Below are 27,895 nucleotides of genomic sequence, written 5' to 3'. Positions count from 1 at the left end.
GTAACATAACATAGTAATAACCATGCAGTAGCATAACATTGTAACAACCATGCAGTAACATAACATTGTACTAACCATGCAGTAACATATCATTGTAATAACCATGCAGTAACATAACACTGTAACAACCATGCAGTAAAATAACATTGTCATAACCATACAGTAACATAACACTGTAATAACCATGCTGTAACATAACATTTTAATAACCATGCAGTAACATAACATTGTTATAACTATGCAGTAACATAACGCCATGATGGAGAACTCAAATTAATTGATGGTATTATACAGAAGACAAAAGCCATAGAGGTGATGTAGGTAATTTCTACATGTCAACATCAAAATGATGGTTTTCCTGACCATATCGATGCCTAATTGACTGTGCCGTTATAGTGTCTCGTAATTATATGATAGGCTATGTAATACTCACTTTCACATCTTGTATGTAGATAGCCCTATGGTTAATGGATGACTTTAGGCACAAAATTAATGTAAATATGTTCTAGACCATTATAAAAACAAAATTATCGAAACAAAATTAATTTTGATATGTTCAAGACTATTATAAAATTAACAAAATTATCGAAACGAAATTAATGCTGATATGTTAAGGACTGTTAAAAAAGCCCACTGTTAAAATTGTCAGTCCACTTTGTATTTCTAAAACATTGTATAACTTTTGAGAGATGATGCTTCAACTTAGACAGCTGTAATTCATCAGGTAAGATGACCAGACTATAACAAGCTTTATGATTGGCCAATCCGCAGGTGCAACACAAAACTCAATGGTAAAAACAGTAAGATTTAAGGGCCTCTGATGACACGTAGAAGTTTGTCAAGGACAAACGGTATTGAATGGCACCCATCCTGTTCCGTTGTTTTATGAGTACAGTACTGTATATCAATACCAGTTTTTTTTTATCATGGAGTTTTTAGTATTTATTAAGCAATGGATTAACATTACCTGTTTAGGCATTTTAGTGTTAAAGGAGCATACCAGAGAAAGAATATTATAAAAAGACTAAGGAGAATATCTTGGAAAACAGAATAGCTGTAGAAACACTAATATTACTTAAATTTTCATTTTATTTGAACAGTTCGACTATAACATATCAAGACTAATTTTACTGACATGAATTTCATCCATAATATAGGTGGGGCACAGAATTCACAAAATGAATAATTTCTTGCCTTCATTATTTTGGTGTCTGCCTCGGAAAAATCATTCTTTGAAAGTCCCGCCTTTTCCAAAGTAACCAGCTTTCGTTGGACAAGAGGCCTGAAAAGAGAGAAAAAAATTCCAGAAATATATATTAATATATATCACAAATGCCTGCGTATGTGTCGGGGAGGGAGAGAGAGAGGGGGGGGGGAGGGAGAGGGGGGAGAGGAAGGTAAACTTTTCATCATTATTACTATATGAAATCCTGTTTATCATAGCCAGGAACTATGAACACAATTTTCATATTGTACCTAAATTATATTGAAGAATGTGGTTCTGGAGCAAACTCCCAGAGTTTACAATCAGTGAACACTTTCCACAGAAAGGTATAGAAGAACGTTCTTTCTTTTGTACGTTTCAGATTTGTTACTCATATATGGTGTTTTGCAACCCAAAGCAAAGCCAATTAAAGCATCCCCTTGTGAGCTTTCATTGAATTACAGTTCTATGTTATTAGAGACCGATTGAATTACTGCAGTGAACATAAAAATGTGGGTAAAGGCTAAGTTTAATGCAGTTTGATAACACGCAAACTTAAACCCAAATCAATACGAAGTGCAATCTATAACAGGTGCTGCACACGACGAATCATATTCGGTCAGCTATAATTGCAGTTTCCTTTGAATCTCTATGAAGTTGCCGAAGTAACCGATGTAACACAAAACTTTACAAGTCATTTACCGTTGCATTGTTACTTACACTTTTACTTAATTAAATATTGTGCTTCTGTAGACCTTGGAATAATTAATAGTCAGAAAAACAAACATTCTAATGAAGGGATAAGAACACAGTATTGTATAAAATATAAAAGTGTTACTTCGTTTTACCGGGTCATGAAGAATTAACCAAACTAGCAACTAAACTTTAGGCGCGTTGATAAAAGTTTTATAAAAGTTTTGCTCTGACAATCTTCAGTATTTTCCGTGTGCCACATAACACTAGGTGAAGCCATTTGTTCTAATACGATATACGCATGTCATCAACGTATACATGTAGTATGTATACCGTCACGAATTTCACTCTAAACTGGCGGGAGTGGCGGCTAACGAAAATTGTATGTTTCCTTTAAACCAATTAGGATAAGCAATCCAAATCGCTGCAATGAAGTATAGTAGTCATCACAACGATCGCATCAAGAAGGTTAAGTACTTCTAAAGCATCTCTGAGGCAGACCTTTGTAAATTTTCGATACTAAGAGACCATGGCTAAGCCCAGCTGGGCCTAGCTCAAATTACACAAAAGTTTATGTATAAACAGCAGTAAACACTAATATGAATGTGCTTGGGCCTCGAAACGTTTACAATCAATTGTAAAGATTTATTACTCCATAATTAAGATACACTTTGTAATAAAAATCATTGTTTGATCAGTCGAGTTTTCTGCTGAGTAATATCATGCCCATAAAAATTTCAGCTACGGTCAGAGGTTACCAACATATCATGGATATATTTTAGGACCCAGTCCTCTAGCAGACTTAAACACAATCAATATTATTTTAAAGTTCACCCTCTCCTTGATTTTAAGCCAATGAAGATCATGGAATAGATCAGTCACATGATCATATCTACTTCTATCATATATCATTCTCGCAGCAAAATTTTGAACAGATTGGAGTTGATCATATAAATGTTGGTTGATACCAAAATAAAGTGAGTTACAATAATCAATATGCGAAATAACCATGGATTGGACAATAGTGCTTAACTCAGACTTAGTAAGATAGAACCGCAGTTTAGAAATAGTTCTTAGATTATGAAAGCACCTGGATTTAAGTGAACAGATTTGATGCCGAAAAGACATGGTGTCGTCAAAATGAACACCAAGGTTTCGAACAATTTGGTCAAAACGTACAAAATGAACAGTATAACACCCTTGATATGAATCAGTTTTAGTATAGGAGGGGACCAAATACAATTATTTGGGTCTTTCCAGGGTTGAGTTGCAAATAATATTTGCACCTCAATCATTGAATGCAACCAAAGGAGGTTGCAGAGAATCAACCAGAACAGATCCTTGATTATGGTGCCTGAAGTATTTTTAAACCTGGTGTTCATCAGCGAAACCATGAATATAAAAACCCATTCTAGAAACTTCAACGTAAAGTGTACGAATATAGATTTTAATAAAGACTGGACCCAAAACAGATCTCTGTGGCACACCAAACTTAATTGTAATCTAATCAGAAGAACAGCCCCCAATTCTAACTCTTTGAGATCTGCCCACAATAAAACTTTTAAACCAGTTAAGGACAATACCAGTAGGCCTAATACCAATTTCATTAGATAATACGGGCAAAAGGACATTATGATCAATGGTGTCAAAAGCCGGGTTTAAGTCAAGGAGTACCAGCTTATCCACACGAGCCTCTGACACCAAGTGCTTTTTTTGCTGATTGGCTAAAAGAATACCATTTGCAGACATTTGGCACGCGATATCGGAGGCAATTTACGTACTTGCAAGTTGCGCATATGAAGGTTTCATTTAACGATTGTTCGTTCGTGGTTTAAGCATACGTAATTCTTTCGTATGAAACACATCTCAATTAGCTGATAAACTTTTATGGTTGCTTTCAAAGTGGAATCTAAAGTCAAGAGAGGTTCATCAACGAAGGACAAGTAAGTTATAACCTTTTCACTAATATTCTTTCCGATCAAAAAACAGAAATGTCAATTTTTTTCTTCACAGTTTCATACTTAAGTAACTGTTATATGAACTGAATGTTAATTGATAATTTGTGAATTGTCTGAAAGTCATTAATACATCACCTATTTTGTATCGAATTTGCTTAATTCGTTTCGTTATATATGCCAAAGAAGCCTAGTACATAAAGTATATAGAAAGGTGGTTTTCCCAGCTGGAAATCTTTAGCAACAATATAACCACAAACATGGGAAAAATCCGCAAATAAGTTTTGGTTATAGATTTATGTATAGTTACTGTGAAGTAGTTTTGTAGTTGTAAATTAAAAATAAAATAAATACATCATTCTTTACAAACGCAAAAATATTGTTTATAGGGATAAAGACAAACGTAACTATATTTAATAAAAGCGGATTAGCTTCTGTATACAAAAAGGTAAAAAAAAATGATGTGATAATTGAGTTTGATCAAGCAAGGTAGACAATCTGTAAAACATACACTTAACCAATGCCGTGCTTAGGCACCGGAATTAGCATATCGATGCTGAAATCGATGCTGAAACGATTCAGTGTGCATCGAATACAATTCAAATTTACATAACCAGTCCTACATCTCATGATATGGTACCTTCAATGATACCTATAAAAGAGTCTTTCAAGAAGAATTTTCCACCTTGTATTACCGGTATATTTTAAAGAAAAAAAAACAAATCCTTCTGACATGAATTTATCATTAATTATTACACCTTTTGGAAAGCCACATGTCTTGTTACTGTTGTAAAATTATTTACATCAATAACATATTTGTTTATATATATTGTGGTAAATAATTCATGAAAAATGATCATTTGTTTCCATTTGTTCGATCACGAATAAATATATCTCTTGCGCTGTTAATTTTAACTTTTTCTTTCCTGTTCTGAAATACCCAATTATTAAGATAACCTTTTACAGTTTCGATATACGTCATCTAATTCTATGCATTGTGAAACACACTTTTTGAATATTGTCAATAATCACTTATAATTTCCATAAATGTCTCTTCTTGAGATCATTGACTTTCTCAATTTTTTTTTTAAAACAACATCCTGCTTGAGACTAATCCGCTTGGTATTGTGTGCTTCAAACATTCTATGAGACTATATTCTTTGCAATTACACTGAAGTATGTATAATGTAGTGCAGCAAAGCTCATAGCGTCTATTTTTTTAAGGGTGCTTATACATGCCGCCATCTTACCAAGGCGAAAGCCAAGTGTCATCCAGTCATCGCATCTCATGGCTGAAGAGGAAACTATACTTATCCGCTGGTACCTGCATGGAAGCAGAACTAGTCGCTGGTACATTAACTTCCTGTCTCCCTGCATAAGAGCTACCCTGCTCCTATAATACCCTGATTACAGAAATATGCTTAAAAATAATACAATTGTTAGTGTCCTGCTTAAACTGTTTAACTATGATCATTCATGAGTCCAGACGTATACATGTTAACTAAAAGCATAAATTTGACATCCAAGTGCATTGGTATGGTAGAAAACCTAAGTTAGGAGAACTTCAGCTATTTGCAGTTGTATTCTGATTTCTATTCATAAAATACAATGTTTAGTGATACAATGAAGAGACGAATGTCAAATATCGTTGATAGTTACAAATTACATGAATGAGGATGATAAAATTCACTTACTACAGATTTTCAGTTCAAATAATATAATCAACAATGTAAGGGTGATTCAGTTAGACTTATAAAGATCGCATGTCTCCTGATGGTACCGCCGAAAGTTAGCCGCCACCGACGGGTGGAACTTAAGCAGACACGCTTATTCACAACTGTTTATGAAAAATTCATTCACGTTAACTATAGGATAATGTATTTATATACATGGTATATACCGGTAGATGGCACAAGAATAATAACCCCCCAAAATGAACCGATATAAGCTATCCCCCATGAGATGATTATTTTTCAAGTGACTTGCTATGTATGTTTACGGGTGTTCCGTGGAACGGTTTTGACTGATAGGCATATTTCTGTATGGTTTACGTATATCTCGTACTCGATCGAATGCGATTGATAAGACCAAATATTCGGGTATGATATCCCGAGTTAAAACATGCTAAAAGAACATGGGTGTCTTTCACATACAAGTTGAACATCTAAACCGTAAACGTATCATCAAGGGCGGCGGAAGCACGTTTAATCTGGGGGGGGGGGGGCACCAACGTCGAAGGGCACTTTGCAGAAATTCGATTGGACTGATGCAGCTTGATATTTAGTACCAGTGTTCGATTTTTCCGGTATCGCATCGCAAAATGCGATCCAAAACAACAAACTTGCGAGACGTTTCCAAATCAGCATCGCACATTGTGCCGATTTGTGCGATTCAAATTCCTAGTCAGATTTGGGAGCAAACACTCAAACCTTAACTTACGAACTGTCGATCACAATGTAGAAGTTATAATTTATTGAGTTTATACTCAATGTACAACTTATTCACTTGACCGTATAGCGAAAAAAAAAACCTGAAAAAATAATATCCTACCATAGTTAAGTGTAAAGCAAATAGCCTAACCACCTCGGCGGTTGCGGATCTCACGTAACTAAAAGGTTCCCTGGCAACGTACCAAAAAAATGCTAAGAAACAGGTGTTACACAGGGGATGAGCTCACAGTTGTTGGGAGGGTACCTGGGCAAATTCGCAGCACATAAACCGTGGTACAATAGTTGGGTATAGGGTTAAACACTGCAGTTGTAAAAATGTACGCATAGTGCACGCTATTCATTGTTAGGCAGTCTAGAAACGGGGCTTTACTGAACGTTGTTTGTTTCATAATATCGGAAGTTTTGTAAGTTGCACGTTTTAAAGATTGAAAGACAGATTAAATCTCTTTTCATTTTATAACATAATATAGCTACTTTAACTTGTCATTTTAAAATTTTCATCAGTTTCGTGACAATTTAAATAAAAAAAGTTGTCAGTATTTTGCATCCTCAACTGCGAAATTTTTCATCGCCAGACATCGCAAAAAATGACAACAATTTTCGGGGGCTTTCGCCCCCAGGATCCCCACGAGGGGTTCTACCCCATGACCCCACCATAGCCCTAAGACGGGCCCCTGGACACCACGCCTTTATGCTCGCACGTTACGCGTGCTAGGCAGGCGAACACCGGCGGGAAATCGGCAGTGTGTTCGCAGGAAATTGAACAAGGTTTTCCAACACTGCTGAACTGTGCAGTTACTGTATGCATCATGTTCAAGGTTTTCACGGAGGCCTTTGAGGAAATGAATGGTTAGTACAGTGTATATATGCTGCACTAATGCTGTGTGTAGGCCAAGGTTCACGAAGGTCATTGGCAGGGGCGGATTTGAAAATCCTGATTTTTGTTTTACCGCGTTCGAGGGAAAGGACCCCATGCGTGATCAGTGGCGTAGCTACGGGGGCCTGGGGTGCCGAGGCCCCCCATGAAATAGGCTGGCCCCCCACTGGCCACCCACTGGGAATGGGGTAAAATAAAATGTTGTAAAAAAATAAAAAGAATAAAAATAAGTGCGATTCACTTATATTTTTTGTTCAATAATTTGGGAAATAGAGTTACACAATTATCTCGTCTGCATCTGGCAGAATAAGAAAATACAATATCTGTAGTAATCATGAGAATGGTCACACAGCATGGCATGGCAATGGTCGATGCGACGATTGCGACCATATACCACGAACCTTGTTGTGCTGCGCGATATCGATATCTGCTGAAAATATGTTCAGTGCTTCCACCTAGCGCAACAATCTATCAAAAGATTGGCTCCGTTTGTACTGAGCCGAGGTATCAGGTTTTCATATATTGCCTCGAGTCATATGAATATATGCAGGCGCGGATCCAGCGGGGGGGGGGGGTCCAGGGGGTTCGGACCCCCAGCTCTTGGCCAAACAAAAAAAAAGAGAGAAAAAAGAAAGAGAAAAAATAATTAATTTAAACGCCAATTTTAAACATGTAGGACGTCAGAAAAGCGGTTATCCTCACAAGTCATCCAAGTGTGTCTTTTCCGTCAAATGAACTATAGTGTGCACGCGTGCTACACGTGCCAAAAATGCCGAACGATCTCAATTTTCAGACCGAAAAGTTTCAAAATTGAGGTGGTGTTCGAATTTTTTTCGGCGGTGAGGTTACAGAGCGGTAGGCTGCTAGGATGCGCTAACGAATTTTTCATGAGCAAACCCCTCACCCTTCCAGAATCCTGGATCCGGCCCTGCATCAAACAGTGGTGACGGAACGGGAGGGGATTGGGGGCTAAAGGCATTATGATTTTCGTATCATCTCAACTCATCTGATATGTAATACCATATTTCATAGATTGTTTTTTTCTCATCAATTGAGAAATTGCAGACATGAGATCCATATTTTCAGGCTAGGTACATGCTGCTTAGAATACTCGGGAAGTGCCGTTTCCGGCCATCTGGGGGGTTTGTAAAGCCAAAAATTTTCTTGTACGCTCCGCGCCAACCGATGATGGCGCTCCGCTTAGATAGTCTTACATTCAGGCGCGGCTGGACCAGTCAGACCACCCCTGTCACAAATCCTGTATCCGCCCCTGATATGTCATTGAATATTCCACAAAACAACTTTTTTATGCCCACGAAACTGTCGAAACACTACTGGTAGAGATATAAAATATTGGGAATTCTGAAATTCCTGCAAACATGTGGCTGTGCCTGTTCGATACTCACTACTGTATCGCCTTAAAAAATGATGAGTGGAAATAGTTTCTCCAGGACCGTATCGTATCGTGGGTATCGAGTGCGTCTGATATACGAACGTACGTAGTACGTACGTACGTCTATGATGATATGCACTGTACTGATAAAACCATTCCGGTATAAGAGTGAATTTCCACTCCATTGGAGTAAATCTTAACTCCTAATAGAGTTATATTCACTCATATTAGGAGTGAGGGTTAACTCCAATAGAGTTAAATTTCACTCTTAATTTGAAGTGCGCCGAGTGATCACTCCAATGGAATGAAATCCACTCATTTGTTTTTAGAGTGTTGCTATAGATATATGAAGAAGAAATTTACATACCAATACATGTTATCGGTCATCGATTGGCACAAAAACCCAGATTCTGATGACAGCTGCCTCAAGAAACCCAATAAATGGCCTAATTAGCACCGAGCCACCAATGTGGACCATTACCGAAACATCGATGCGTGTTAGTCTTCCATCCCCTTCCTCTAATGCTATTTAAGTCCACATGTGGGCATATCCTGCAAACCTACCGGTAGCCCACAGGGGTTTGAGTTGGGAGAAAGGCCTTGACAGCTTGAAACGACAAATGATACCAACTTCCCTCAAATTAAAAGTCTGGCTGAGTTGGCAAGGCCATTCAGCATGAAAGAGAAAAAACTTTTTTTGCATTTCTGTCACCAAAGTTGCACATCTTTTTGGTTGCTATTTTGCCTCACAGGTGCCATCTCCTGCGATCTGGGGGGTCCTGAAATCTCAAATTTTCTCTGTACGCTCCGCGCCAACCAAGGTGGCGCTCTGCTTAGATAGTAACCTCCGGCACCCCCACAAGAAAGAACAGCCCCCCATGCCCCCCCCCCACTCAAAAAATCCTAGCTACGCCACTGTGCGTGTAATTTTTTGTAAAATAAATTTGCAAAAAGAGTACACCATCATTCTGATAAAATGAAGGTGAGAGGGGCACTCTGACTGCATCAATAGTCTCCATCTGGAAGAGGGCATCCAAGATGAAATGGCCTGGAGTAGCCTGGTAAAGAGTAGCTTGCATCACCACCTACTCCCCAAAGACGTAAATCCCAGCTCATTGCTCGAAATTGCAAATATATGCCCGGCAAACCATGAATACATGATTTATTGGAAATAAATTTTACTCCAAACTTTCACGAAAAGTAGCACCAGATTGCACCGAGGACCTCCATATTTTGTGAAATTTTTCAACGGGGAGGGGGAACCCACTCCCCTTAGACCCCTCCCCCAGGACGACGATTAGGCATTTCCCATCTGGGCCCCCCCTTCGGCGAAATCCTGGATCCGCCACTGATTGGTTATATTCGCGCGCCGTAGACGTGTTTTCAGATGTTACGGAGAGTCAGGTTTCCATGGATATTAATCGAAAATGAATCTGAGTTTAACTGACGCTAAAGAAATGGATCGTCTTGGGCAGATTAACAAATCATTGCAAGTATAAATAAGTAAAGGTAGCTCTGCTGTTAAAAAGAAAAGTTCAATATCGGTTTGCTGTTATGGGCAATTAGGCAAAATTTTACCGATACCGATATGCTGCCGATATTGCAAATATCGGCCGATACCCATATTGAAAACGATTATCGTAGCAACACTAGTATAAATAATAATAATAAACAAACATTTTCTAGTTAATACATTGATCGCCAACATTTGGTCCGTTTTGTGGTAATTTCAAAACTGCTATTCAATATTGGGGAACTGCTATGCAACAAAAATATTGTATAGCAATTGTCGAAATTTGTTGCTATGCAATTTTTTGGCCATAAGTCGAACCCTGTTTAGTACCCTTTACAACTCTTATTGTATTATCGTATTTGCGTATGCACATCACTCCATCAACGCCCCCACCCCCCCCCCCCCCTCACGGAAACAATGCATACTAGCACTGCATTATAAAGTCCAAGTCCCTGCACACGCGATCGATACATGCATGAAAGCAAATGAAATATGTCAAAATACGAAACGATGGGGTAGGTTATGAAAACTATACTCATTATATCCATATTAGGCTATAAATGGCTTCTGCTTATTATAAGTCACAATGTAATATAGCAATGCATTTTTGGAAATGCCTTAGGATTTGTTTGGCAAATTGAATATGCATAATGACATTCACCAGAATGTTAGAAGCCTTGTGGTAGTAAACATAGGCGTAGGAGGCGGGGTGGGGGTTGGGACTGCAGCCCCCCCCCAACCAAATTTTTTTGTGAAACTTCGGGCAAAATGCTGAGAATTTTTCGGGCACCTACCGGTACTGAAAGAAAAATAATTTACTATGTGTTTTTCAATGGTTAGACTGATATTATTATGATCATTATTATTGTAACGACTTTCCCAATAATTATAACCAATATGGAAGGGTAATGACACGGAAAAGGATTGTATGTTATTGGCATGCGTTGTAATAACCGACGCATGCCTATATGATATGCACATTAACCTTTTTGAACGAAAAATATGGTAATATATTTCGGGCAAGTCGTTAAAGCCCCCCAAATCAAATTGGGCTCCTACGCCTAGGCTATGGTAGTAAACATTTAAAACTTCCCGAAATATTTCATTCTACGTGGGTTTCGCTTTATAAACTCTCTTTTTATTTAGAAATTTTTTATGTAGAAAAAGGGCACATTTTTAACCTGAGGAAAAGTGGGGGGTGGGGGGGCACGTGACCCCGGTTCCGCCGGCCTTGCGTATCATTTTCCTTGGCCAGCACAACAAGTTATTATGTATTCGAATTAGTTACTAAGTAGATATATACTCAACGAAAGGAGTCTATAATATGGGGGGTAGGAGGCTTCAAAAAAAATGTGGGGGGGGGGGCACAAAATCAGCGGGGCACTTACTCATTCCACAACGACCACTCGTTATGCTATAAACCAATACACACCGGCCATATCACTGGAATATATATGACGCGTTAGTAGCGGCTATCAATACTATTTATTGAGATTGTTTATTGTTAACCGTGCTACAAAAAGATATGGGATGCCATTTTTAAAAATATTAAAATTAACAAAGGCCTCAGATATCCAAAAGACAGTTCTTCATCAAAGGGGCACATTTTATTTGCGAGTAGGGCACATTTGCTATTTTGGAAAAATGCCCCCCCCCCCCCCGCTCCTACCCCCTGCATAATGCGGCATGCCCGCCAAGGATTTACTTTGACTTGCAGAGACTATAGTACATATACTAAACAGTATAATGAAGATTCTTTGATAGTTGAACTTGACTAAAGGTTATGATTGTTATAAAGCTTGGGAAACGTCTGAACCATGTTCGCGGGAAATATTTCGCTATTTTGCACTAAACATATTCTCGCGTATCACTTTATTGACACTGTTCTTCTGTTCATAATTACGGCATAGTTTTAAGGGCGTGTTCAATGTGATCAGCATCCGATATCTTTCCATGACTCCAATGAAACATTAACTGTCGAAAAACACTTAGTTGAAATACCAGTCTAATGATTTCAATTGTGGGCAAAGGATTAGGCATTTACTGTATTTGTATATGACGACACGTCGAAACGTTTCATAAGTAGGCAAACAAACCGTGACACAGCACAAAAAAAAAAAAAAAAAAAAAAAAAAAAAAAAACGATCTTGCAGAGAATATAGCTAGACAATTTACATCAGACAATACGTACATAAACGAGCAGCGATCGACAGCTATGCAGTGAATCTTTTCGGCATGTGCATATAGGCCTATACATCATCAAAGCAGCGCACACATACTATTTTTTACCGTGACTTTCCCGATACAACCGACGTTTACCAGCTTTGAAAAAGTGAAAAAGTCAATGCACTGCGCAGGGAAAGCATTGTTCGTCTCTGAAAAGCAATACTGTGGTGGTACGACTTGTGGATGGGTAAAGTGAAAAAATCCTTCAAGTTAAAATTAATCCTTCATAGTTTCCACACTGAAAGCAAATAAAATGGAAAACCTAAAAACAATAGGATTATTTTAGCAGATATGCCGACTTTGTGTCAGTTGTAAAATTGTTCCAAAAACTCTGGAAAAAAACTGTTTGTATACACTTTACTCAAAAGAAATAATTTACCCCTAACACAAAATGGTTTGGTTGGGCTCGCAAATGGTTTTGTTGCAACTCGATGTCCGCACCTGTTTTATACTGTTCCATATTACTTGACATTCATGTAAAAACTTTTCTTGGTACGCTGCCAACAAGAAATTCCACTATTAGTGTATTTTGATATTATTGCATCAAAGAAGCTATGGCGTGTAGACTTAACGCTTAAAGGGTGTGAAGACTCGCGCAAAAAGAAACGTCTAATGCCGGTAATTTGACCTAGTTTCGAATGAGGTGTAACATAAGTATTAAACACCACCATCGATCCCAGAAAATACACACACAGCTGCTACCGTCGGTAATTAGACACTAGTGTACTGTAGCTGCGGTCAATACCCACAGCACAGCATACAAACGATACAGCGATGGACATATCAGGTCCAGCTAAAGATATATATCACGTTTCATTACTGTCTACATTTTGTAGCGACATGAACAAAACGTCACTTGCAAGCAACAGAAAGTTAACTTTTTCAGATGGCCGCACGCGGTTTGGGGCGAGTCTTCAATGCCTTTAACGGTGGCACAACCTTTGTAGCAAATGCAATCGAGAATGGGCATAAGTTTTTAGTAGTTATCAAAGCATCATGTATATCTTTTCACATTTCCTGTTATTATTTTTTTAATACAGAGCGCAGCAATATTTGTAGTGAACGGATTGGTCGGAGGTTTTGGTGTGCTTTTACGAAAGTTCGGCTATATCGATTAGGCTTTGTAGGTCTAGAACATTCGACCTTTGTTACTCGTTCAATTCATGCTTGCTGGAAATGCATTCATCTCACCGTAGGCCTACGCATGACTATTTGAAGAAGCATTGTTGTACATCCCGTGATGATCAGATGTAAGATTATGTGGTACATTAAGATCCCCAAGCAGCGTTTATAATGAATTTCTTACACTTTACAAAATGGCGGGAAATTTGTGCTAACCCAAACGATGATCGCGGGAACTCTTACAATCACGTCATATCTTTCGTTCACCATTATTGTTTGTTGTCTTTTTTATTATTTCGGACCATAGTCTGAATGACGTAAAACGAAAACTCGCCGGCCTGTCAAAATCCCGATAATTTTAACCCCCACCACCAGTTTAAACAACAGTAGGCTATCTATTAAGGGATAGTAAATAGGACACGAAGGAAGACGATACACCTTTTCACGAAACTTCCGTAAATGTAACTTATGCATAGAAATTATTTGGCTCGCATATGACGAAAGTCGACACTTCATAAAAATGAAATATCGTTTAGCAAAAGAGAGTAGCCCTGACAAGCAAGTAACTCGCCAAAGTTCAAAACTTAAACATGCATACAAGAAAAGGTAATGAAAAGAATGATTGTTAGTATATGTTTTGCTTGTGCATCAATAGAAAATAACCGTAATAGTACATTGTGGTATGAATAAAAACTACGCACTAGCTTATAAATCCCATACAAGATAACGTTAAGTGGGTTCTTAGATTTTGGTAAAGAAAAAAACAATATTTTAACAAAATACTAATCTACTTATAAATGCTTGTGTAAGTGAATGTAAACACTGCCGCAATAGTCTCCCTCCCTTCTTCAAGATGCAGCAAACACCGAGACCTGTTAATTGTTTTACAATCTTGTAAATCTTGGGTCACTTCTTGAGTTATCTTGACTGGGTCCAGAAGCATTTGTGTCTCTTATTCCACCAGACAAATGAATTGGATGTAAAAATGGTCCCGGTGGTGGCGTACTCAACATTATTTTATACTGTATGTATGCGGATATATGCGGGCAGCTACACTGTGTACTACTCTGCTATATGGTAGGCCAAACGGGAAATAAAGCCGTATTAATTCTATTATTGTAATGCCGGCATTAATTATATTTAATGCCGGTCAATAACAAGCTCAAAATTCGCTAATGTGAATGGCATATTTAATGCCGGTATTATACTATTAAATACCGGTATATGCCTATACCATTTAATGTCGGCATATATTCATTTTTATGTTTTTGATACCGGTATATAATTTATGTATTTATTGCGGGCACATAATGTATTTATGAAGGACATAAATGCTTTTTATATCCGCATATATAATATTTAATACCGTTCTTTATTTTGTATACTGGCATATAAAGCTGCATGGTGATTGGTTGAGAATTAATGCCGGTATTGAATAGAATTAATACCGGTAATAATTTTATTTCGTACGGACATTAAATCAGCAATTATTTCAGGCATGGCCTACCATATACGTAATTCCTTCATTCTCACTGCATCGGTCCTTTGTATACACAACCAATTTTAGGAGATACAACACAGTTTATGTCGATGCAGAAATAAAGAAGCGGCGAAAACCACAACTGATGATATCCGTCGTAACTTTTACACCCCAAGGCAATTGTTTATTTACATTTGCCAACGTTTACACGGGCTAAGCTGTCCTAACCCCACCTCAGTTTGCTTACTTGTTTATCTGTTTCATCGTTGTATTTTTGGCTGAAACGGCCGCCCATACACCTCTCACGAGGGGATTACTAGCCTAACCTTCGTTGTCATTCTGACCATGGTTGGCAGCACGTGTGGATATATGTACCATATTCTACGGATGCAGCTAATCGGTGCAGTAGTAACACACGTCCGCTGTGCGGGCAAGTGCTAGCCCAACTCCCACGCTGAAAAAAGAGTGGAGCAATTTACCTTCCACCGATAAGTCGATCAAGGGTGAAGCATGTCCGCGTTCTTGGAAACGGTCTTTAAGGATACTCATCAAATTGAAACCACAAGTGAGAGCAATGGCATGCATGGACTACAGCCAGTAAGCATGCATATTACTATAGGCCTATTAGTACATGATCTGTTGTGTTGATTAAGGAACTGTACAAACTAGTATAAAGTAAGTATATGTACAGATACAGTACATGTTTATGCTTTGTATCTATATATGTATTTATGGTACTAACAGTGCATGGGACTGTTTCATTTCTAGATCTCTTAGTTTTGTCAGGTTTATACTTTTTGTCATGGCTGTGTATACACCAACAGTGTAGGCGGACAATGCGTAACTCAACCCGTAATTACTACCTACTTAGTACTGTATAGACCTGTGTATAATAATTTATCCCAGTTTGTTTCATACAGTATAATTTAGTGTGTGTATATAAACTTTAAAAAAAGGCCGTGGCTATTCTTACGACTAGTCGTAACAATTATTTATAAACTATCCTTACGACAAAGGCAAATTCAAGCGCAGTAAAGTAAATAAAGCAACTGCGCATGTAGTAGGGTTCACCCTAAACCCTAAACATAACCCTAAACCTCAATCCTAGCCCTTACCCTAACTCTTAACCGGAAATTATTGTTACTCCTCGTCGTAAAAATAATACTCCTGGTTATGAAAATAGCAACCGCGCATGCGTAGTCGGAAATTATTCTTACGACTAGTCGTAAGAATAGCCACTTTGTTAAAAAAATGGTAATGGCTTAGGAATTCATTGTGTAACAGTTCAGTTAAGGATATTACAGTTTTAATAAATGTGGATTGAAGTACTGTATTGTTAATGGCTGTTTACATAAGAAACTAATGATCTTTATCATCTTTACATAACAGGGAATACTTTATCTGGTATAACCCATCATAATTGCTTACTGCAAAAATGGCAATTGTACATTACCATACAGATGCAAATATGTATTTCAAAATCAATTTAGTAATTTATAAGAGAAACTGCAAAGGCTGTTGCAGAAACAATTGAAGACTGGAACTACTATATTTCCTGTACTTGTGAGCACTACAAATGTGGTAACAGTTCAGATGCTAATATTACATACTGTAGCTACATTATCCAGCTGTGGAACATGCTGCATAATATAATGCTATATAGCTGACCTATCCTAGTGTATAACTGAGACAAAGCATGGTGTGAAAGCCTGAAGTATTTAGGTCATGCCAGGCATCCAATTTGTATTGTGAATAGAGTCAATACTGCATTACAATGAAAGCAGTGTGTACCAGCTAGCATCCCTCTTAGATCAACAATACAGTGTAATTTACAACAGACAATAGGAGTTGACAAATTATCATAAATAGTGGTACTGTAGACTGTATTAAGCTACTGTACAACTTATTTTAAGCATATAGTTTGCATGATAAGTGGTCACATTGAATGTACATTGACTCAAACCCATCTGTGATTCAGATCTGAGCCATTAAGTAAATTGACAATGCAGGATACACAGAAAATTGCCTGTATTTATTGCATTATTTGCATAAATTTTGCTTGAACGTAAAATAGGAAAGTAAGTGTGTGAAACCGAATGAATTAAAGGAGAATTGCAAACCAAACCATAATCAATGGACTATTTCATAGAGATTAAAAAAAGGGATATATTACAGAGTTTCGAGAGGCTATACAGGGATCGCCACCACCTAAGGGCTGGATACTGTAGCTCAGTTAATAGAGCGCTGGGATAATGTAACCCAGAGGTCACTGGTTTGAATCCTTTTCTAGTCATGTAACGTTCTTTGTTCTTTTCAATTGTCTAAAATTTCCGAGTTACTTTTCCCTAAATTTCATTTCTTTATTTTGACAATCACCGATTTTAATTAGTGTTTCGTTGCATACTGAATACTTGATCAAGTCTAAAATGTGGCATCATGGAGCCACATGTCCTTCAATGGGGGATACAACTTTGCTACCGATGGTGCTGTTATATCCGTCCTAACTCTCTAAATATGACCATTCATGCTAGCTTGAATACAGTATGTCACACTATGTTTGAATTAGAGAATGTGCCGATACTTTGCCCAGAAGTGTGTCAGAGATTCCTCCAAGGAATTCCCAGCACTTGGTTACAGAGACTGCAGGTTGTCAAGTTTCTTAAAACTAGATAGTACCGATATGAGAGTGCCCTCTGTTAATTTAAAGCGTGGCCAGAGATCCTCAATCTTTTCTTCATAACAAACTTTATTTTCTGTAATGGAGATTTGGAGATTTGCAAATGCCAAATCGAACATACTGAAACTCTTAAAATAACATCACCTAGTAACGGCATTGTTTCAGTTTCAACACTGTCAACATTCTACCTTGCAAATATGAAAAGAAAAGCAAAGAGAAAGTAAAAGCTAAAGTTTGAGATCCTCGTGGCAATATAAAAACACAGATTTATAAAGTGACAGCTCCCAGACATGACTTTAAAATTTGTAATTAACTACAGTACTCTACCGTAGGTATACTGTATCTTTCAATTTACCCTTGAACAGGACTTTTGTCTAAGATGTTTATGAGAGGGCTTCACAACAATTTCCGTCTGATAAGCCAAAGATGATGGAACTTGGGTAAACTTATGTCCCCTGTAATACCCATCTTAAACTTATGCTTATCTCCCATACTGTACACCAACGTTCCTTACAATCCCCCTCATCCTCTTCCCCCCCACCCCCCCCATCTCCCCAGGCTCTCCAACAGATACTCTTCCAATCCATTCGCAAGTGATTAAAAAACTGAGTATGGCTAATATAAAAATGATTTTTAATTTTGTTTCCATTCATCAGCATATATAAATAAGCCCAGCAAGTTACTAGATCAAGATGGATAGTTCCAAGTCTGCTCCGGCCAGACGACTGCAGCAAACTTTGAGGATGACGTCGAAACAGCAGACAAGACGTCAAAATGTCACAACAACTGAGCCTTCCCCTTCCAGTGCAAACAGGGATAAATTTGTAACAGACGCAGCAGTAAGGATTTCTTTTTTTTTTCTTGGTGTGAATAATGTATACATGTGGTCAGCGGTCATTTGCTCCTTTTGCTGTGTGTTTGACTTGTATTCTTTATGTATTTTATGACTTTTTATTTGTAAAGCGCCCTGAGACTTCTGTTACGGGGGCTTAATATTGTACTGTATGAATTACAAACCCAAAAGCAAGTTATGTCCAGCCAGCATGCCTTTTCGGTACTAGACCCAATGCATGTGGTCAATCTCCCCTCCATTCCACCCCTCCCCACGCACCTACTGGATATGCACAACCAGTCACTAATTGAAAGAGATATGCTAGCAGTAAGAAGAAGATTGTATTTTGTAAATATTTATATCGAAATGAATCATATTCATACTGTAAATGAACTAACAATTAAGCCAACTGGGACAAAATTCCAATGAGCAGTAACAATCTACACTGTCCTCTCATATCGTGCTTCAAAGCACTCATAATGACAGCATGAACAGTTTCTAACTTTTACTTGATGATGAAAACATGGTATTCGTACATCTTGACAAGACAGTACTATACAGCATAGAAAGAAATTGTCCCAACTTGGTGAAACCTTAAGAAGTGTTTATTCAGAGGTAGATGAAGGTAAACTTCACAGCTTTTTTTTTCTGGAGGGGAGGGGGTGGGGGCTTAGTCTCTTTCATCCCTTTATGTTTTTTAAAACTTAATTCCTACTTTGAACTAATTTGCTGATCAGTTATTGTAATGTACAGTATGCTATACACCAGAGAATCTCAATATAAGGGCTTATTAAATATCAGCAATATTACCAGCTTAATATTTTTTTCTCTATCAATTATTGGTGCCAAATTGAAATATTTTGTTGGACCAAATAAATTCATTGAAATTGAGGGAAGGGAAGAGAAGTACAGTGTACATGTATATATTTTCATGGGTAAGCCACTCTACAGTTCCAATATTTATTTTAAAGAAAACCTGAAATGTAACAAAAGTTTGTGTGAGGAAAAAAGAAACAATCACAATCTATTTAACTCATTCACAGAGGCCGTGCAATTCGGAAGATGTGCAATACCCTTTGACAAGAGAAGAAGCCTTAGAATTTGTCATACATACGCTACATATAAAGGACCCCGAGGCAGCGATGCTGGAAAACTCATTGGCACTTCTGAACAATATAATAGACCAAATCAATAAAGTCATTCCTTTCACCAACATTCACTTTTTCTCCTCCTCGCTGCCTGTTTGGAACTGCACGCCAGACATTCAGAAGCACCACATGCTTTCACGGCAGGGGGGTACCTGTATTTGGGTAAACCCATTCACCAAAGCTATACTCGACCGTCTTGGGTATAAGACCTACCACATATGTGGCTTCAATCCCGGAGACGGGACCAACGACACCCACATCAGTATCATCGTCGAAGACGTGACGCATCCAGGCAGTCGCCATCTAGTGGACCCTGGGACCAGGCGGCCCCTATGTGCCGCGATACCCCTAGACTTTGACAAGGAATCGCCGGTTTACAAATTTCACTACATGAGAAGCAAATTCTTCAGAGACGGAGATTTTCTCACGTGGTGTGCGCAGACGCCGATGAACACCGGCAGCAAACAAGTCATGTACGACTCCGAGGGACAGAAGTGGCACAAGCAGGTCAACTTCTGGTTGACGGAAAAGAGACACTGGCATCCGTTTGTCGACACCTGGAAAATGTTCTTCCAGGTTTGCAATGTGCACAAGGCGCCCCCATTCAACGGCTTGATATTCTTTGCGTACCTGGATGACAAGATTGTCAGCGTACTCGCATTGGGAGGCAAATTTATTACCTATTTCCTAGAGGAGGATTCGTACGAGAAGGTGGAAATGACGAAATCGCAGCTGCTTGAACTACTTCAGACCAACTTTCCACAGTATTCAGAGAGCAAGTTGCGAGAAGTGTTTGAAAACTGCCCTCTGGGTTAATAATGTGGGGCAGTATGGTGTATTCTGTACTAGTGCTATTTTAGTACAGTGGTATTACAGTATAAAATGTAACTTAAATGTCAAAGGTGGCCATGTATGCTCTCTCCATACACTGATATCATTACGTAGAGAAGTCTTATGTTGTTAAAATCAAACTGTTAGCAAACTGCTTACTGTATCCACTAGAGAGCCTGTGTACATGAGAAAATGTAAAAGTAATTTGGCCTTACTTTTCCTAGCAGGATCTTCTTCAAAAGCTGAAAGACAAGTAACAGTAACAGAAAGGACAAAAACACGCACAGAATACAGACAGGTTAATAAACATGGTGAACACAATAAGATGGATATAAAGGGGATTAGTGGACAAGGGATGGAGAGAAGAAAGAAAGAAACCAACAGGGGAAGAGGTGACCTACTGTAGGAGATAAAAAGTGGAGGGACAAATGGAGGATTAAGGGACATATTACTGTTTCATACAGTAATATGTTGAATATCTTTGTACTACTACTACTACTGTGTATGGTCTTGTTCATCCCATCATCTCTTTGATGACGGCACAATTGTTTTGGACACTCGACTGACCACACCACAGGTTATTGCCCTTGTTATTATGTACAGTAACATGTTACTGTTGACAAAACTACCACTAACTAGGATGGTTGGACTCAGCTTCGTGTGACATCTCTTATCAAGGATTATCCATGTTATGAATAATGTTTAACCATTCATTACAGTATGTTCAAACTAGTACGGTATTTTGCAAGCAAAGTAAAATAAAACTGTTAGCAAACTGCTTATGGACTAGAGAGCCTGTGTAAGAGAACGTGTAAAAGTAAGTTGGCCTGACGTTTCAATCCTAGCAGGACCATCTTCAAAGGCTAAATTACAAGTAACAGTAACAGAAGTGACAAAAACACACACAGAACACAGACAGGTTAATGAGCATGGTGAACACAAAGGAGATAGATGTAAGGGGATTAGTAGACAAGGGATGGAGAGAAGAAAGAAAGAAAGAAACCAACAGGGTTTATATTGCAAGAACGCTTCTTTGACATTCTGACATTTCCTCATGCATAGCTGTATGAATTCTTCATGTGTGTAACATCTTACAAGCGATTCAAGTTTGCCAAGAGATCAGAATGCCTTTATTTTTGGGTAAATTTATGAAAAAAGGGTAAACATACTGGGAAGTGATCAACAAATTTGGAAAGAGCAAATTTGAAAGAAAATTCTACACAAAAATTAAATTAATTGCTCTCTTCAATGGTGTTACTTTGGTCAAGTAATATTCACTTTTCTATGAACTATACATGTTCTTTTATATGCTTTAGTTTATTTTTTGGCTTTCTTTTTTTTCTTTGGTGATAAATATTATATTTGGAAATGAACTTTAAAGGGATATTCTGTTGGCAATTTATGTAAGAGTAAGTTAAGTGTTAAGAGAAAAAAGATTTCACACTTGTAGTTGAAACCCTATCTTTAAAATATCTAGCCCCTAACTGGAGATATTTGGTTGTTTGAATGCAACCTACTGTACTGTATTTTGACTGGTTAAGGCCCCCCCTCCTCCCCCGTTACTGTGGGGAATGGATGACAGTGGGTGGTCTATGTCATCATGGAAGATACCATACATTTGGCATGTTTGCTTAGCATCCAATGTACTCTCTATTTAACACTTCATCAAAATACAACTTGATTTTAGAAAAATTATTATTTCCTACGTGCAATTCATGATGTGATAATTACTGTATAAAAGAAAACATTTAAAACAAACATTTTCAACTCCAATTGCCATGCATCACTAGCTCTGCTGTTGCCAAATGCTTCCACAAAATATTACCAAATTCATATCTTTGCAATACAAATGCTATGAGGATGTGGTTTTAACAACAGAAACACAAAATTACCAGTAACTATTTTATTATTGTATTGTATCTCCGAGTGGATGAAGGCAGTGGCATTTGAAGCAATGAGGCTTAGCAATCCGTAGGTTACGAGTTTCCATACACGGTCTGGTCTGGTCATACAGCAGTAACAAAGCTTTTTTTCATCCAAGAGCAATCTACGGTTTTCCCATCTTAAATGACATTCTAAATTGAAAATATTCCAAATTTGAGTAAAAATGTTGAATTGGAAGCCACTCGACGTGTAAGTTGTAATCCATCAGCCCTTGCGAGTTTCTCCCACATTTGCGGTCGCTTAAGCGCCCTAAAAATAACTGCTGATTATTATCATTATTAATATTACCAGAAGTGAAGTCAGGCGACAGAATATCCCTTTACAGCTGTGGTTAGACCAGGGTTAGTTTGAGGGTTATCAGTTTTACAAGTTAGTATTAAACTATATATATCCAGAAATGGTGCACCATGCATCAACAATGTATGAGATTAAACTTTTAAATTTCTACAAATAGTAGGAATTTTGAATTCTTTTTATATTGTGAATTGGACATTTACAATGAGTCTTTCATCCTCAAATCGTATACACTATGAGTTGCCTTCATTTCAATGCTAATTAGTATAATTACTTAATATGTCCAAGGAGAAGAAGATTCAGTACTTAAATATATCATATTTAATATCTTGTTTAAGTACGAAATTTGAAATCTATAGATTGACATATATTGAGAATGAAACTGATAATGATCAATAATTGAGGAGAAAATTAATGAAACTTGGGAATTTTAATTTAATTTAGTAATATCGTATTATTGTAGCCATCACTATTAGTTTGTGATAGCTACAGTACGACTGTCATGGACAGCTTCAACATGCAACTCAGGAAAATCTTATAGATATCACATAAAGATATCACAGACTTGAACAAGTCTAAATATGAGATCATGGGGCAACCTGTTTATTATTAATATTATTAATATATTAATATTATTAATGTTGTTTCTTTAAAATTTAATACCAATCTGCCAAGATATCAGAATGCTTTCATTGTTGGGTAAATTTATGAAAAATGTTAAAAATGAACTGGGTATTCTTCAACATATTTGGAAAGAGCAAATTTGAAAGAAAATTCTATGCCAGTTCTATTGCTCTATTCAATGGTGTTACTTTGTTCAAGTAATATGCACTTTTCTATGAAACTACAGTATATACATTTACGTCATCCTTCTTTTTGGCATATTTTATACTTTAGATTATTTTTTGTCATTCTTTCTTTTTTGATAAATATTATATTGGGAAATATTGGGTTATATTGGGAAATATTGGGATATTTTGGTTGGTTAGACAATGTAAGCGTTAAGAGAAAAAAGATTCCACACTGGTAGTTGAAAGCCCTGTTGCAATATCTTGTCCCTAACTTGAGATATATGGTTGAAGGAATGCACTGTACTGTATTTTGACTGGTTAAACCCCACCCCCCCAATACTGTGGGGAATGGATCACAGTGGGTGGTCTATCATGTCATCGTGGAAGACATTGTTAATGATCTTTACTTAAAAATTTAAATACATTTGTTTACACTGTATTTTCTGGAATGGAGATGGGTTTTGTAAATTTTTATGCAGAATACAAAATATTGAAGAACTTCAAAATAAAACAAAAACTGTTAGCAAACTTCTTATTGACTATTTAAGAGCCTGTGAAAGAGAATGTGTGAAAGTGAGTGGGCCTGATGTTTCCATCCTGGGCTGAAGAAGATCCTGCTAGGGTAAAAACATCTGGCCCACTTACTTTTATTGAAGAACTTAAAGGCATTGAAGACTCGCCCAAAACTGCATGCCGCGCTCTGAAAAAGTTAACTTTCCGTTGCTTGCAAGTGACGTTTTGTTCATGTCCCTTCAAAATGCAGAGAGTAATGAAACATGATACCTTGTTATCTTAAGCTGGACCTGAGATGTCCATCGCTGCTATGTACACTGCGTTGTGGGTATTGACTGTAGCTGTATGTATTGACTGTACACTAGTGTCTAATTACCGATGGTAGCAAGCTGTGTGTGTATTTTCTGGGATCGATGGTGGTGTCTAACACTTCTGTTACACCTCATTCGAAACTAGGTCAGATTACCAGCATGAGACGTTTCTTTGTGTGCGAGTCTTCACTCCCTTTAACGTGATCGCATGATGGGTTTGGTTTCAGTGTCAATTTAACTTCCAACATTTTAACTCATTGAAAATTTGAAAAGAAAATCTAAGAGAAAGTCAAATCTGTTAGATCCTTTAATGGTTATATATGACATCAACGATTTTCATACAAAAAAGAAAGCTCCTAGACATGCCTTTTAAACTTGGACATCTCCAAAACGGCACCAACAAGCGTTTTCTCTCAATTTACTGATTCTGATAATTGACAAAGGATAAGGGACAATAAAGAGAGACATACAAATGATTACCCTGTTGCCCAAGAGATCAGCTTCTGGTGACTAACAACACGACAGCATACAGTATTCATTGCAGTGTTAATGTGGCCAGCTAGGACTGCAATATTCCTACAGTATTCCATTGGAAGTATGAGCGGTTGTTTTGGGACTACAAATGTTACAAAACTTTGAAGTGTAAACATGCGTCTTGAAATGTCGCAAAAAGTCGCAAGTTCCCCCCAGTTAATTGCATTGCCCCCCCCCCCAAATGACATTGGTGTGCCAAAGGAAATATTGGTTAAAACTTACAAAATGCATTTATAGGCTCAGTTAAACTACTCTGCGGTTGACGTTTATCTGTACTTGACAGGAGTTCTCAAATTAATACCAGCCAATTGCATCTCAAGTTAAAAATTATCCTACCATTTTGCTTTCTATATAGAGAGAACCCTATCAAAAAGGAATGCAACTAGTACCAATCTGTAGGTTACGTATAAAGGGGCAGATATCGAACACACATTTTTCTGGCCTTCATTCCCTCGATTTAGACTGTAAATTTTCTAAATTTGACAGGCTGTGTCACAGAAAGACTGGCAACCCTGCTGTAGGTTGTAAACTTCAAACTGGTATCACACTGTGACACCATAGTACAGTTTGTTTTGTATTACTGCCACGGTGCCATGGATTTGACAAGGCCACCCTAGAATTAGCTTCTCTTTGGAGTGAATTATTACCTACTAGAATAATTTCTACCAAACAAAGCAATATTAGGCTAATCATATTCTGTATTGTGAACATTTTAATATAATTTCACATGGCTAAAATCTTGGCTGATTGAATAAATTTTGAAAGTTCTGAAGCCTTTAAAGTCTCCCATATCATACAGCTTGGGGCCCTATGACAGATTCCTGGGCCCCACACAGATATTGCAAAGCATTCATGTTGACAGATCAATAAATAAAATCTGTCCCAAGCCCCCCTTAGATGAAACCCTGGCTACGTGCTTGACTTTCTCTACAACATCACAAGCTAATATTTTTAGTTGGACTGTCCCTTCCACAGTTTAGCTGATAGAACTCAGGGATAAACTGTTTCATTTGGGTAAAGAAACATTTATAACAGTACCATTACCATAGTTTCAAGTGTTTGGGAATGGGGCATATTGCAAAAGTACTTAAATGACCATGCATGCGACTTGCTCCCCCACTCAAACTCTTTTCCCCCTCCCCCACCCCCACATGAAAAAGTGTAATTACACCACAGCAAATGCTGCAGACTTTCAACAGTTTGGGAGAATCGCGCTGAACCCTTAAACAGATTTTTCCTGATCAATAAGCAATTCACAACTTGTGACCATGCAGCAGTTTCCTATGAATCACTGCACCCAGCTGGTTGCAACAGAAAGTGAAACTTACAAAATTAGTCCTTTATGATATTAGATTCTCTGTATATTACAGTTTTAATGTTATTCATGTCACATGCAATGATTAATTTCAAATATGAAAGAGAGCTTGGACAATTAACTTTGTCTTTAATCAATTAGGCTGTAGACAGACTTTTAGTTTTGATACTATGTTATAGTCCAAGAAAAAAAAAAAAGAAGAAACAATGAGTGTTAATAATTGTTTCTATAAAGTTCTATTTTTCTTTTCAAGATATTTACCTAAGTTAAAATATTCTTAATCTCTGGACAGACTGCTCCTCCTTTAAGGCTTTAAATTGATGATGATGTCAGCTGCTCAGTGCAATTAGCCTAATTGATAATGTTAATTTCATTGTTTTATGAAGTTCTTATAACTCAATGTAAACATGTTCCTTTAACTTTGTGTGAACTAACAGAGCACTCTGTACAGTAGATCAGATATCCAAACACCATTTCCCCTTTGAAAAAGTCGGCAACAATTATTGGAAACAATCGCCATTTGAAGCCACAAGTCTTATGATTTCCTATTGAGGTTTGTGTTTGTTTCTAATGTGTTGCCCGCTGAACTGACCTAATGATCTCTATGTATTGGATTTTAATACAAGTCACTGTCATAGATGAACCTCCGCTGTTTTAAGGGTAATTTCTCAAAAATTGTATAAAATTGTTAAAAGTACAGCCTGGACTAACGGTAGTATTTTTTGAATGGTCTATAAGACATCAAACTAAGTTTGTGCCTAAATCCAAATTTGGATACGCCTAGAAAGACTCACTGGCAAATTCAGTATTTAACTAGCAAAAGTTAACTTTAATAATCAGCCATGATGAAGGAACAAATGGCTTTTACGAATAACACACATTGTCTTCTTTGTGAGTATCACAGTTTAACCAATCAAGCAAGTGAACCATTCACACTTTCTTTGAAGAGATTATGAGTAATATTCATGAGTCAATACATGTAATTATCTATACCAAAATACCAACTGAGATACTGTATAGTAGGAAATTATCCAAGTGCTGCAAATTTTGTGACATGACTTTTGACAGCTGCCTGTACAAACTGAAATATCAGACACACATACAACAGGTTCAGCCGCCTGTACAAACTAAATTATCAGGCACACATACAACAGGTTCAGCTGCCTGTACAAACTGAAATATCAGGCAAACATACAACAGGTTCAGCTGCCTGTGCAAACTAAATTATCAGGCACACATACAACAGGTGCAGCCGCCTGTGCAAACTGAATTATCAGGGAAACATACTGTACAACGGGTTCAGCTGCCTGTACAAACTCCATTATCAGACACACATACAACAGGTTCAGCTGCCTGTACAAACTCCATTATCAGACACACAATCACACATACAACAGGTTAAGAACAGACATTTCACCTGACTACAACTCCAGCTCATCATCATATTAAATCCCAATTTTCCCAAGGTTTTCTAATTATTGAGGTTTACAAAGAGCCTAATTCTCATATAATGCCCTGTGTATGGCGAGCCACATGTGCAATAATTTGATATACCAAGTTTATGGCTGTTAAACTCTGTTTTTCGATCGATAAACTGAGTTTATCGACTGGATAACCATGTTTTTTGCAATGAACTCAGTTTATCGAGCGAAAAGCAGAGAACTTGCCAAAAATGTGAGGTCTCTAAATCGTTAATCTAAGTTTTTCGAGTCAATAAACTCTGTTTATCAGATTTTCTTGAGGAACTATGCTTTTCGATCGAAAACATAGTTCCAATTAAAGAAACTCGGTT

At 37.5% G+C, this 27,895-nt stretch overlaps 2 protein-coding genes across 4 annotated transcripts in view; one reads left to right on the top strand and one right to left on the bottom strand.

Annotated features, from left to right (window-relative positions):
• The window catches only part of LOC139959077 (SWI/SNF-related matrix-associated actin-dependent regulator of chromatin subfamily A-like protein 1), a 67,745-nt gene that overhangs the window by 2,586 nt on the left and 37,264 nt on the right, over positions 1-27,895 (bottom strand). Inside the window, exon 15 of the mRNA XM_071956639.1 lies at positions 1,195-1,282. Coding sequence (XP_071812740.1) covers positions 1,195-1,282 — 88 coding nt within the window. The remainder of the gene's footprint in view (positions 1-1,194; positions 1,283-27,895) is intronic.
• LOC139959081 (uncharacterized) lies at positions 15,253-23,963 on the top strand. Of its 3 annotated transcripts, none has more exons than XM_071956655.1 (3): positions 15,253-15,478; positions 18,247-18,429; positions 19,466-23,963. In XM_071956655.1, exons 2-3 carry the CDS (start codon positions 18,283-18,285, stop codon positions 20,384-20,386), a joined length of 1,068 nt encoding a protein of 355 aa, XP_071812756.1. In that variant the 5' UTR covers positions 15,253-15,478; positions 18,247-18,282; the 3' UTR covers positions 20,387-23,963. The 3 variants fall into 3 exon arrangements, with proteins under 3 accessions (XP_071812756.1, XP_071812754.1, XP_071812755.1); XM_071956653.1 differs by having other exon boundaries at positions 15,253-15,588; XM_071956654.1 differs by having other exon boundaries at positions 15,254-15,510.

This window comes from Apostichopus japonicus, chromosome 18 (genome assembly GCF_037975245.1).
Source record: "Apostichopus japonicus isolate 1M-3 chromosome 18, ASM3797524v1, whole genome shotgun sequence".
NCBI classification, from domain to species: Eukaryota; Metazoa; Echinodermata; class Holothuroidea; order Aspidochirotida; family Stichopodidae; genus Apostichopus; species Apostichopus japonicus.
The sequence above is the reverse complement of the archived record's forward strand: the minus strand, read 5'-3'. Positions and strand labels throughout refer to the sequence as shown.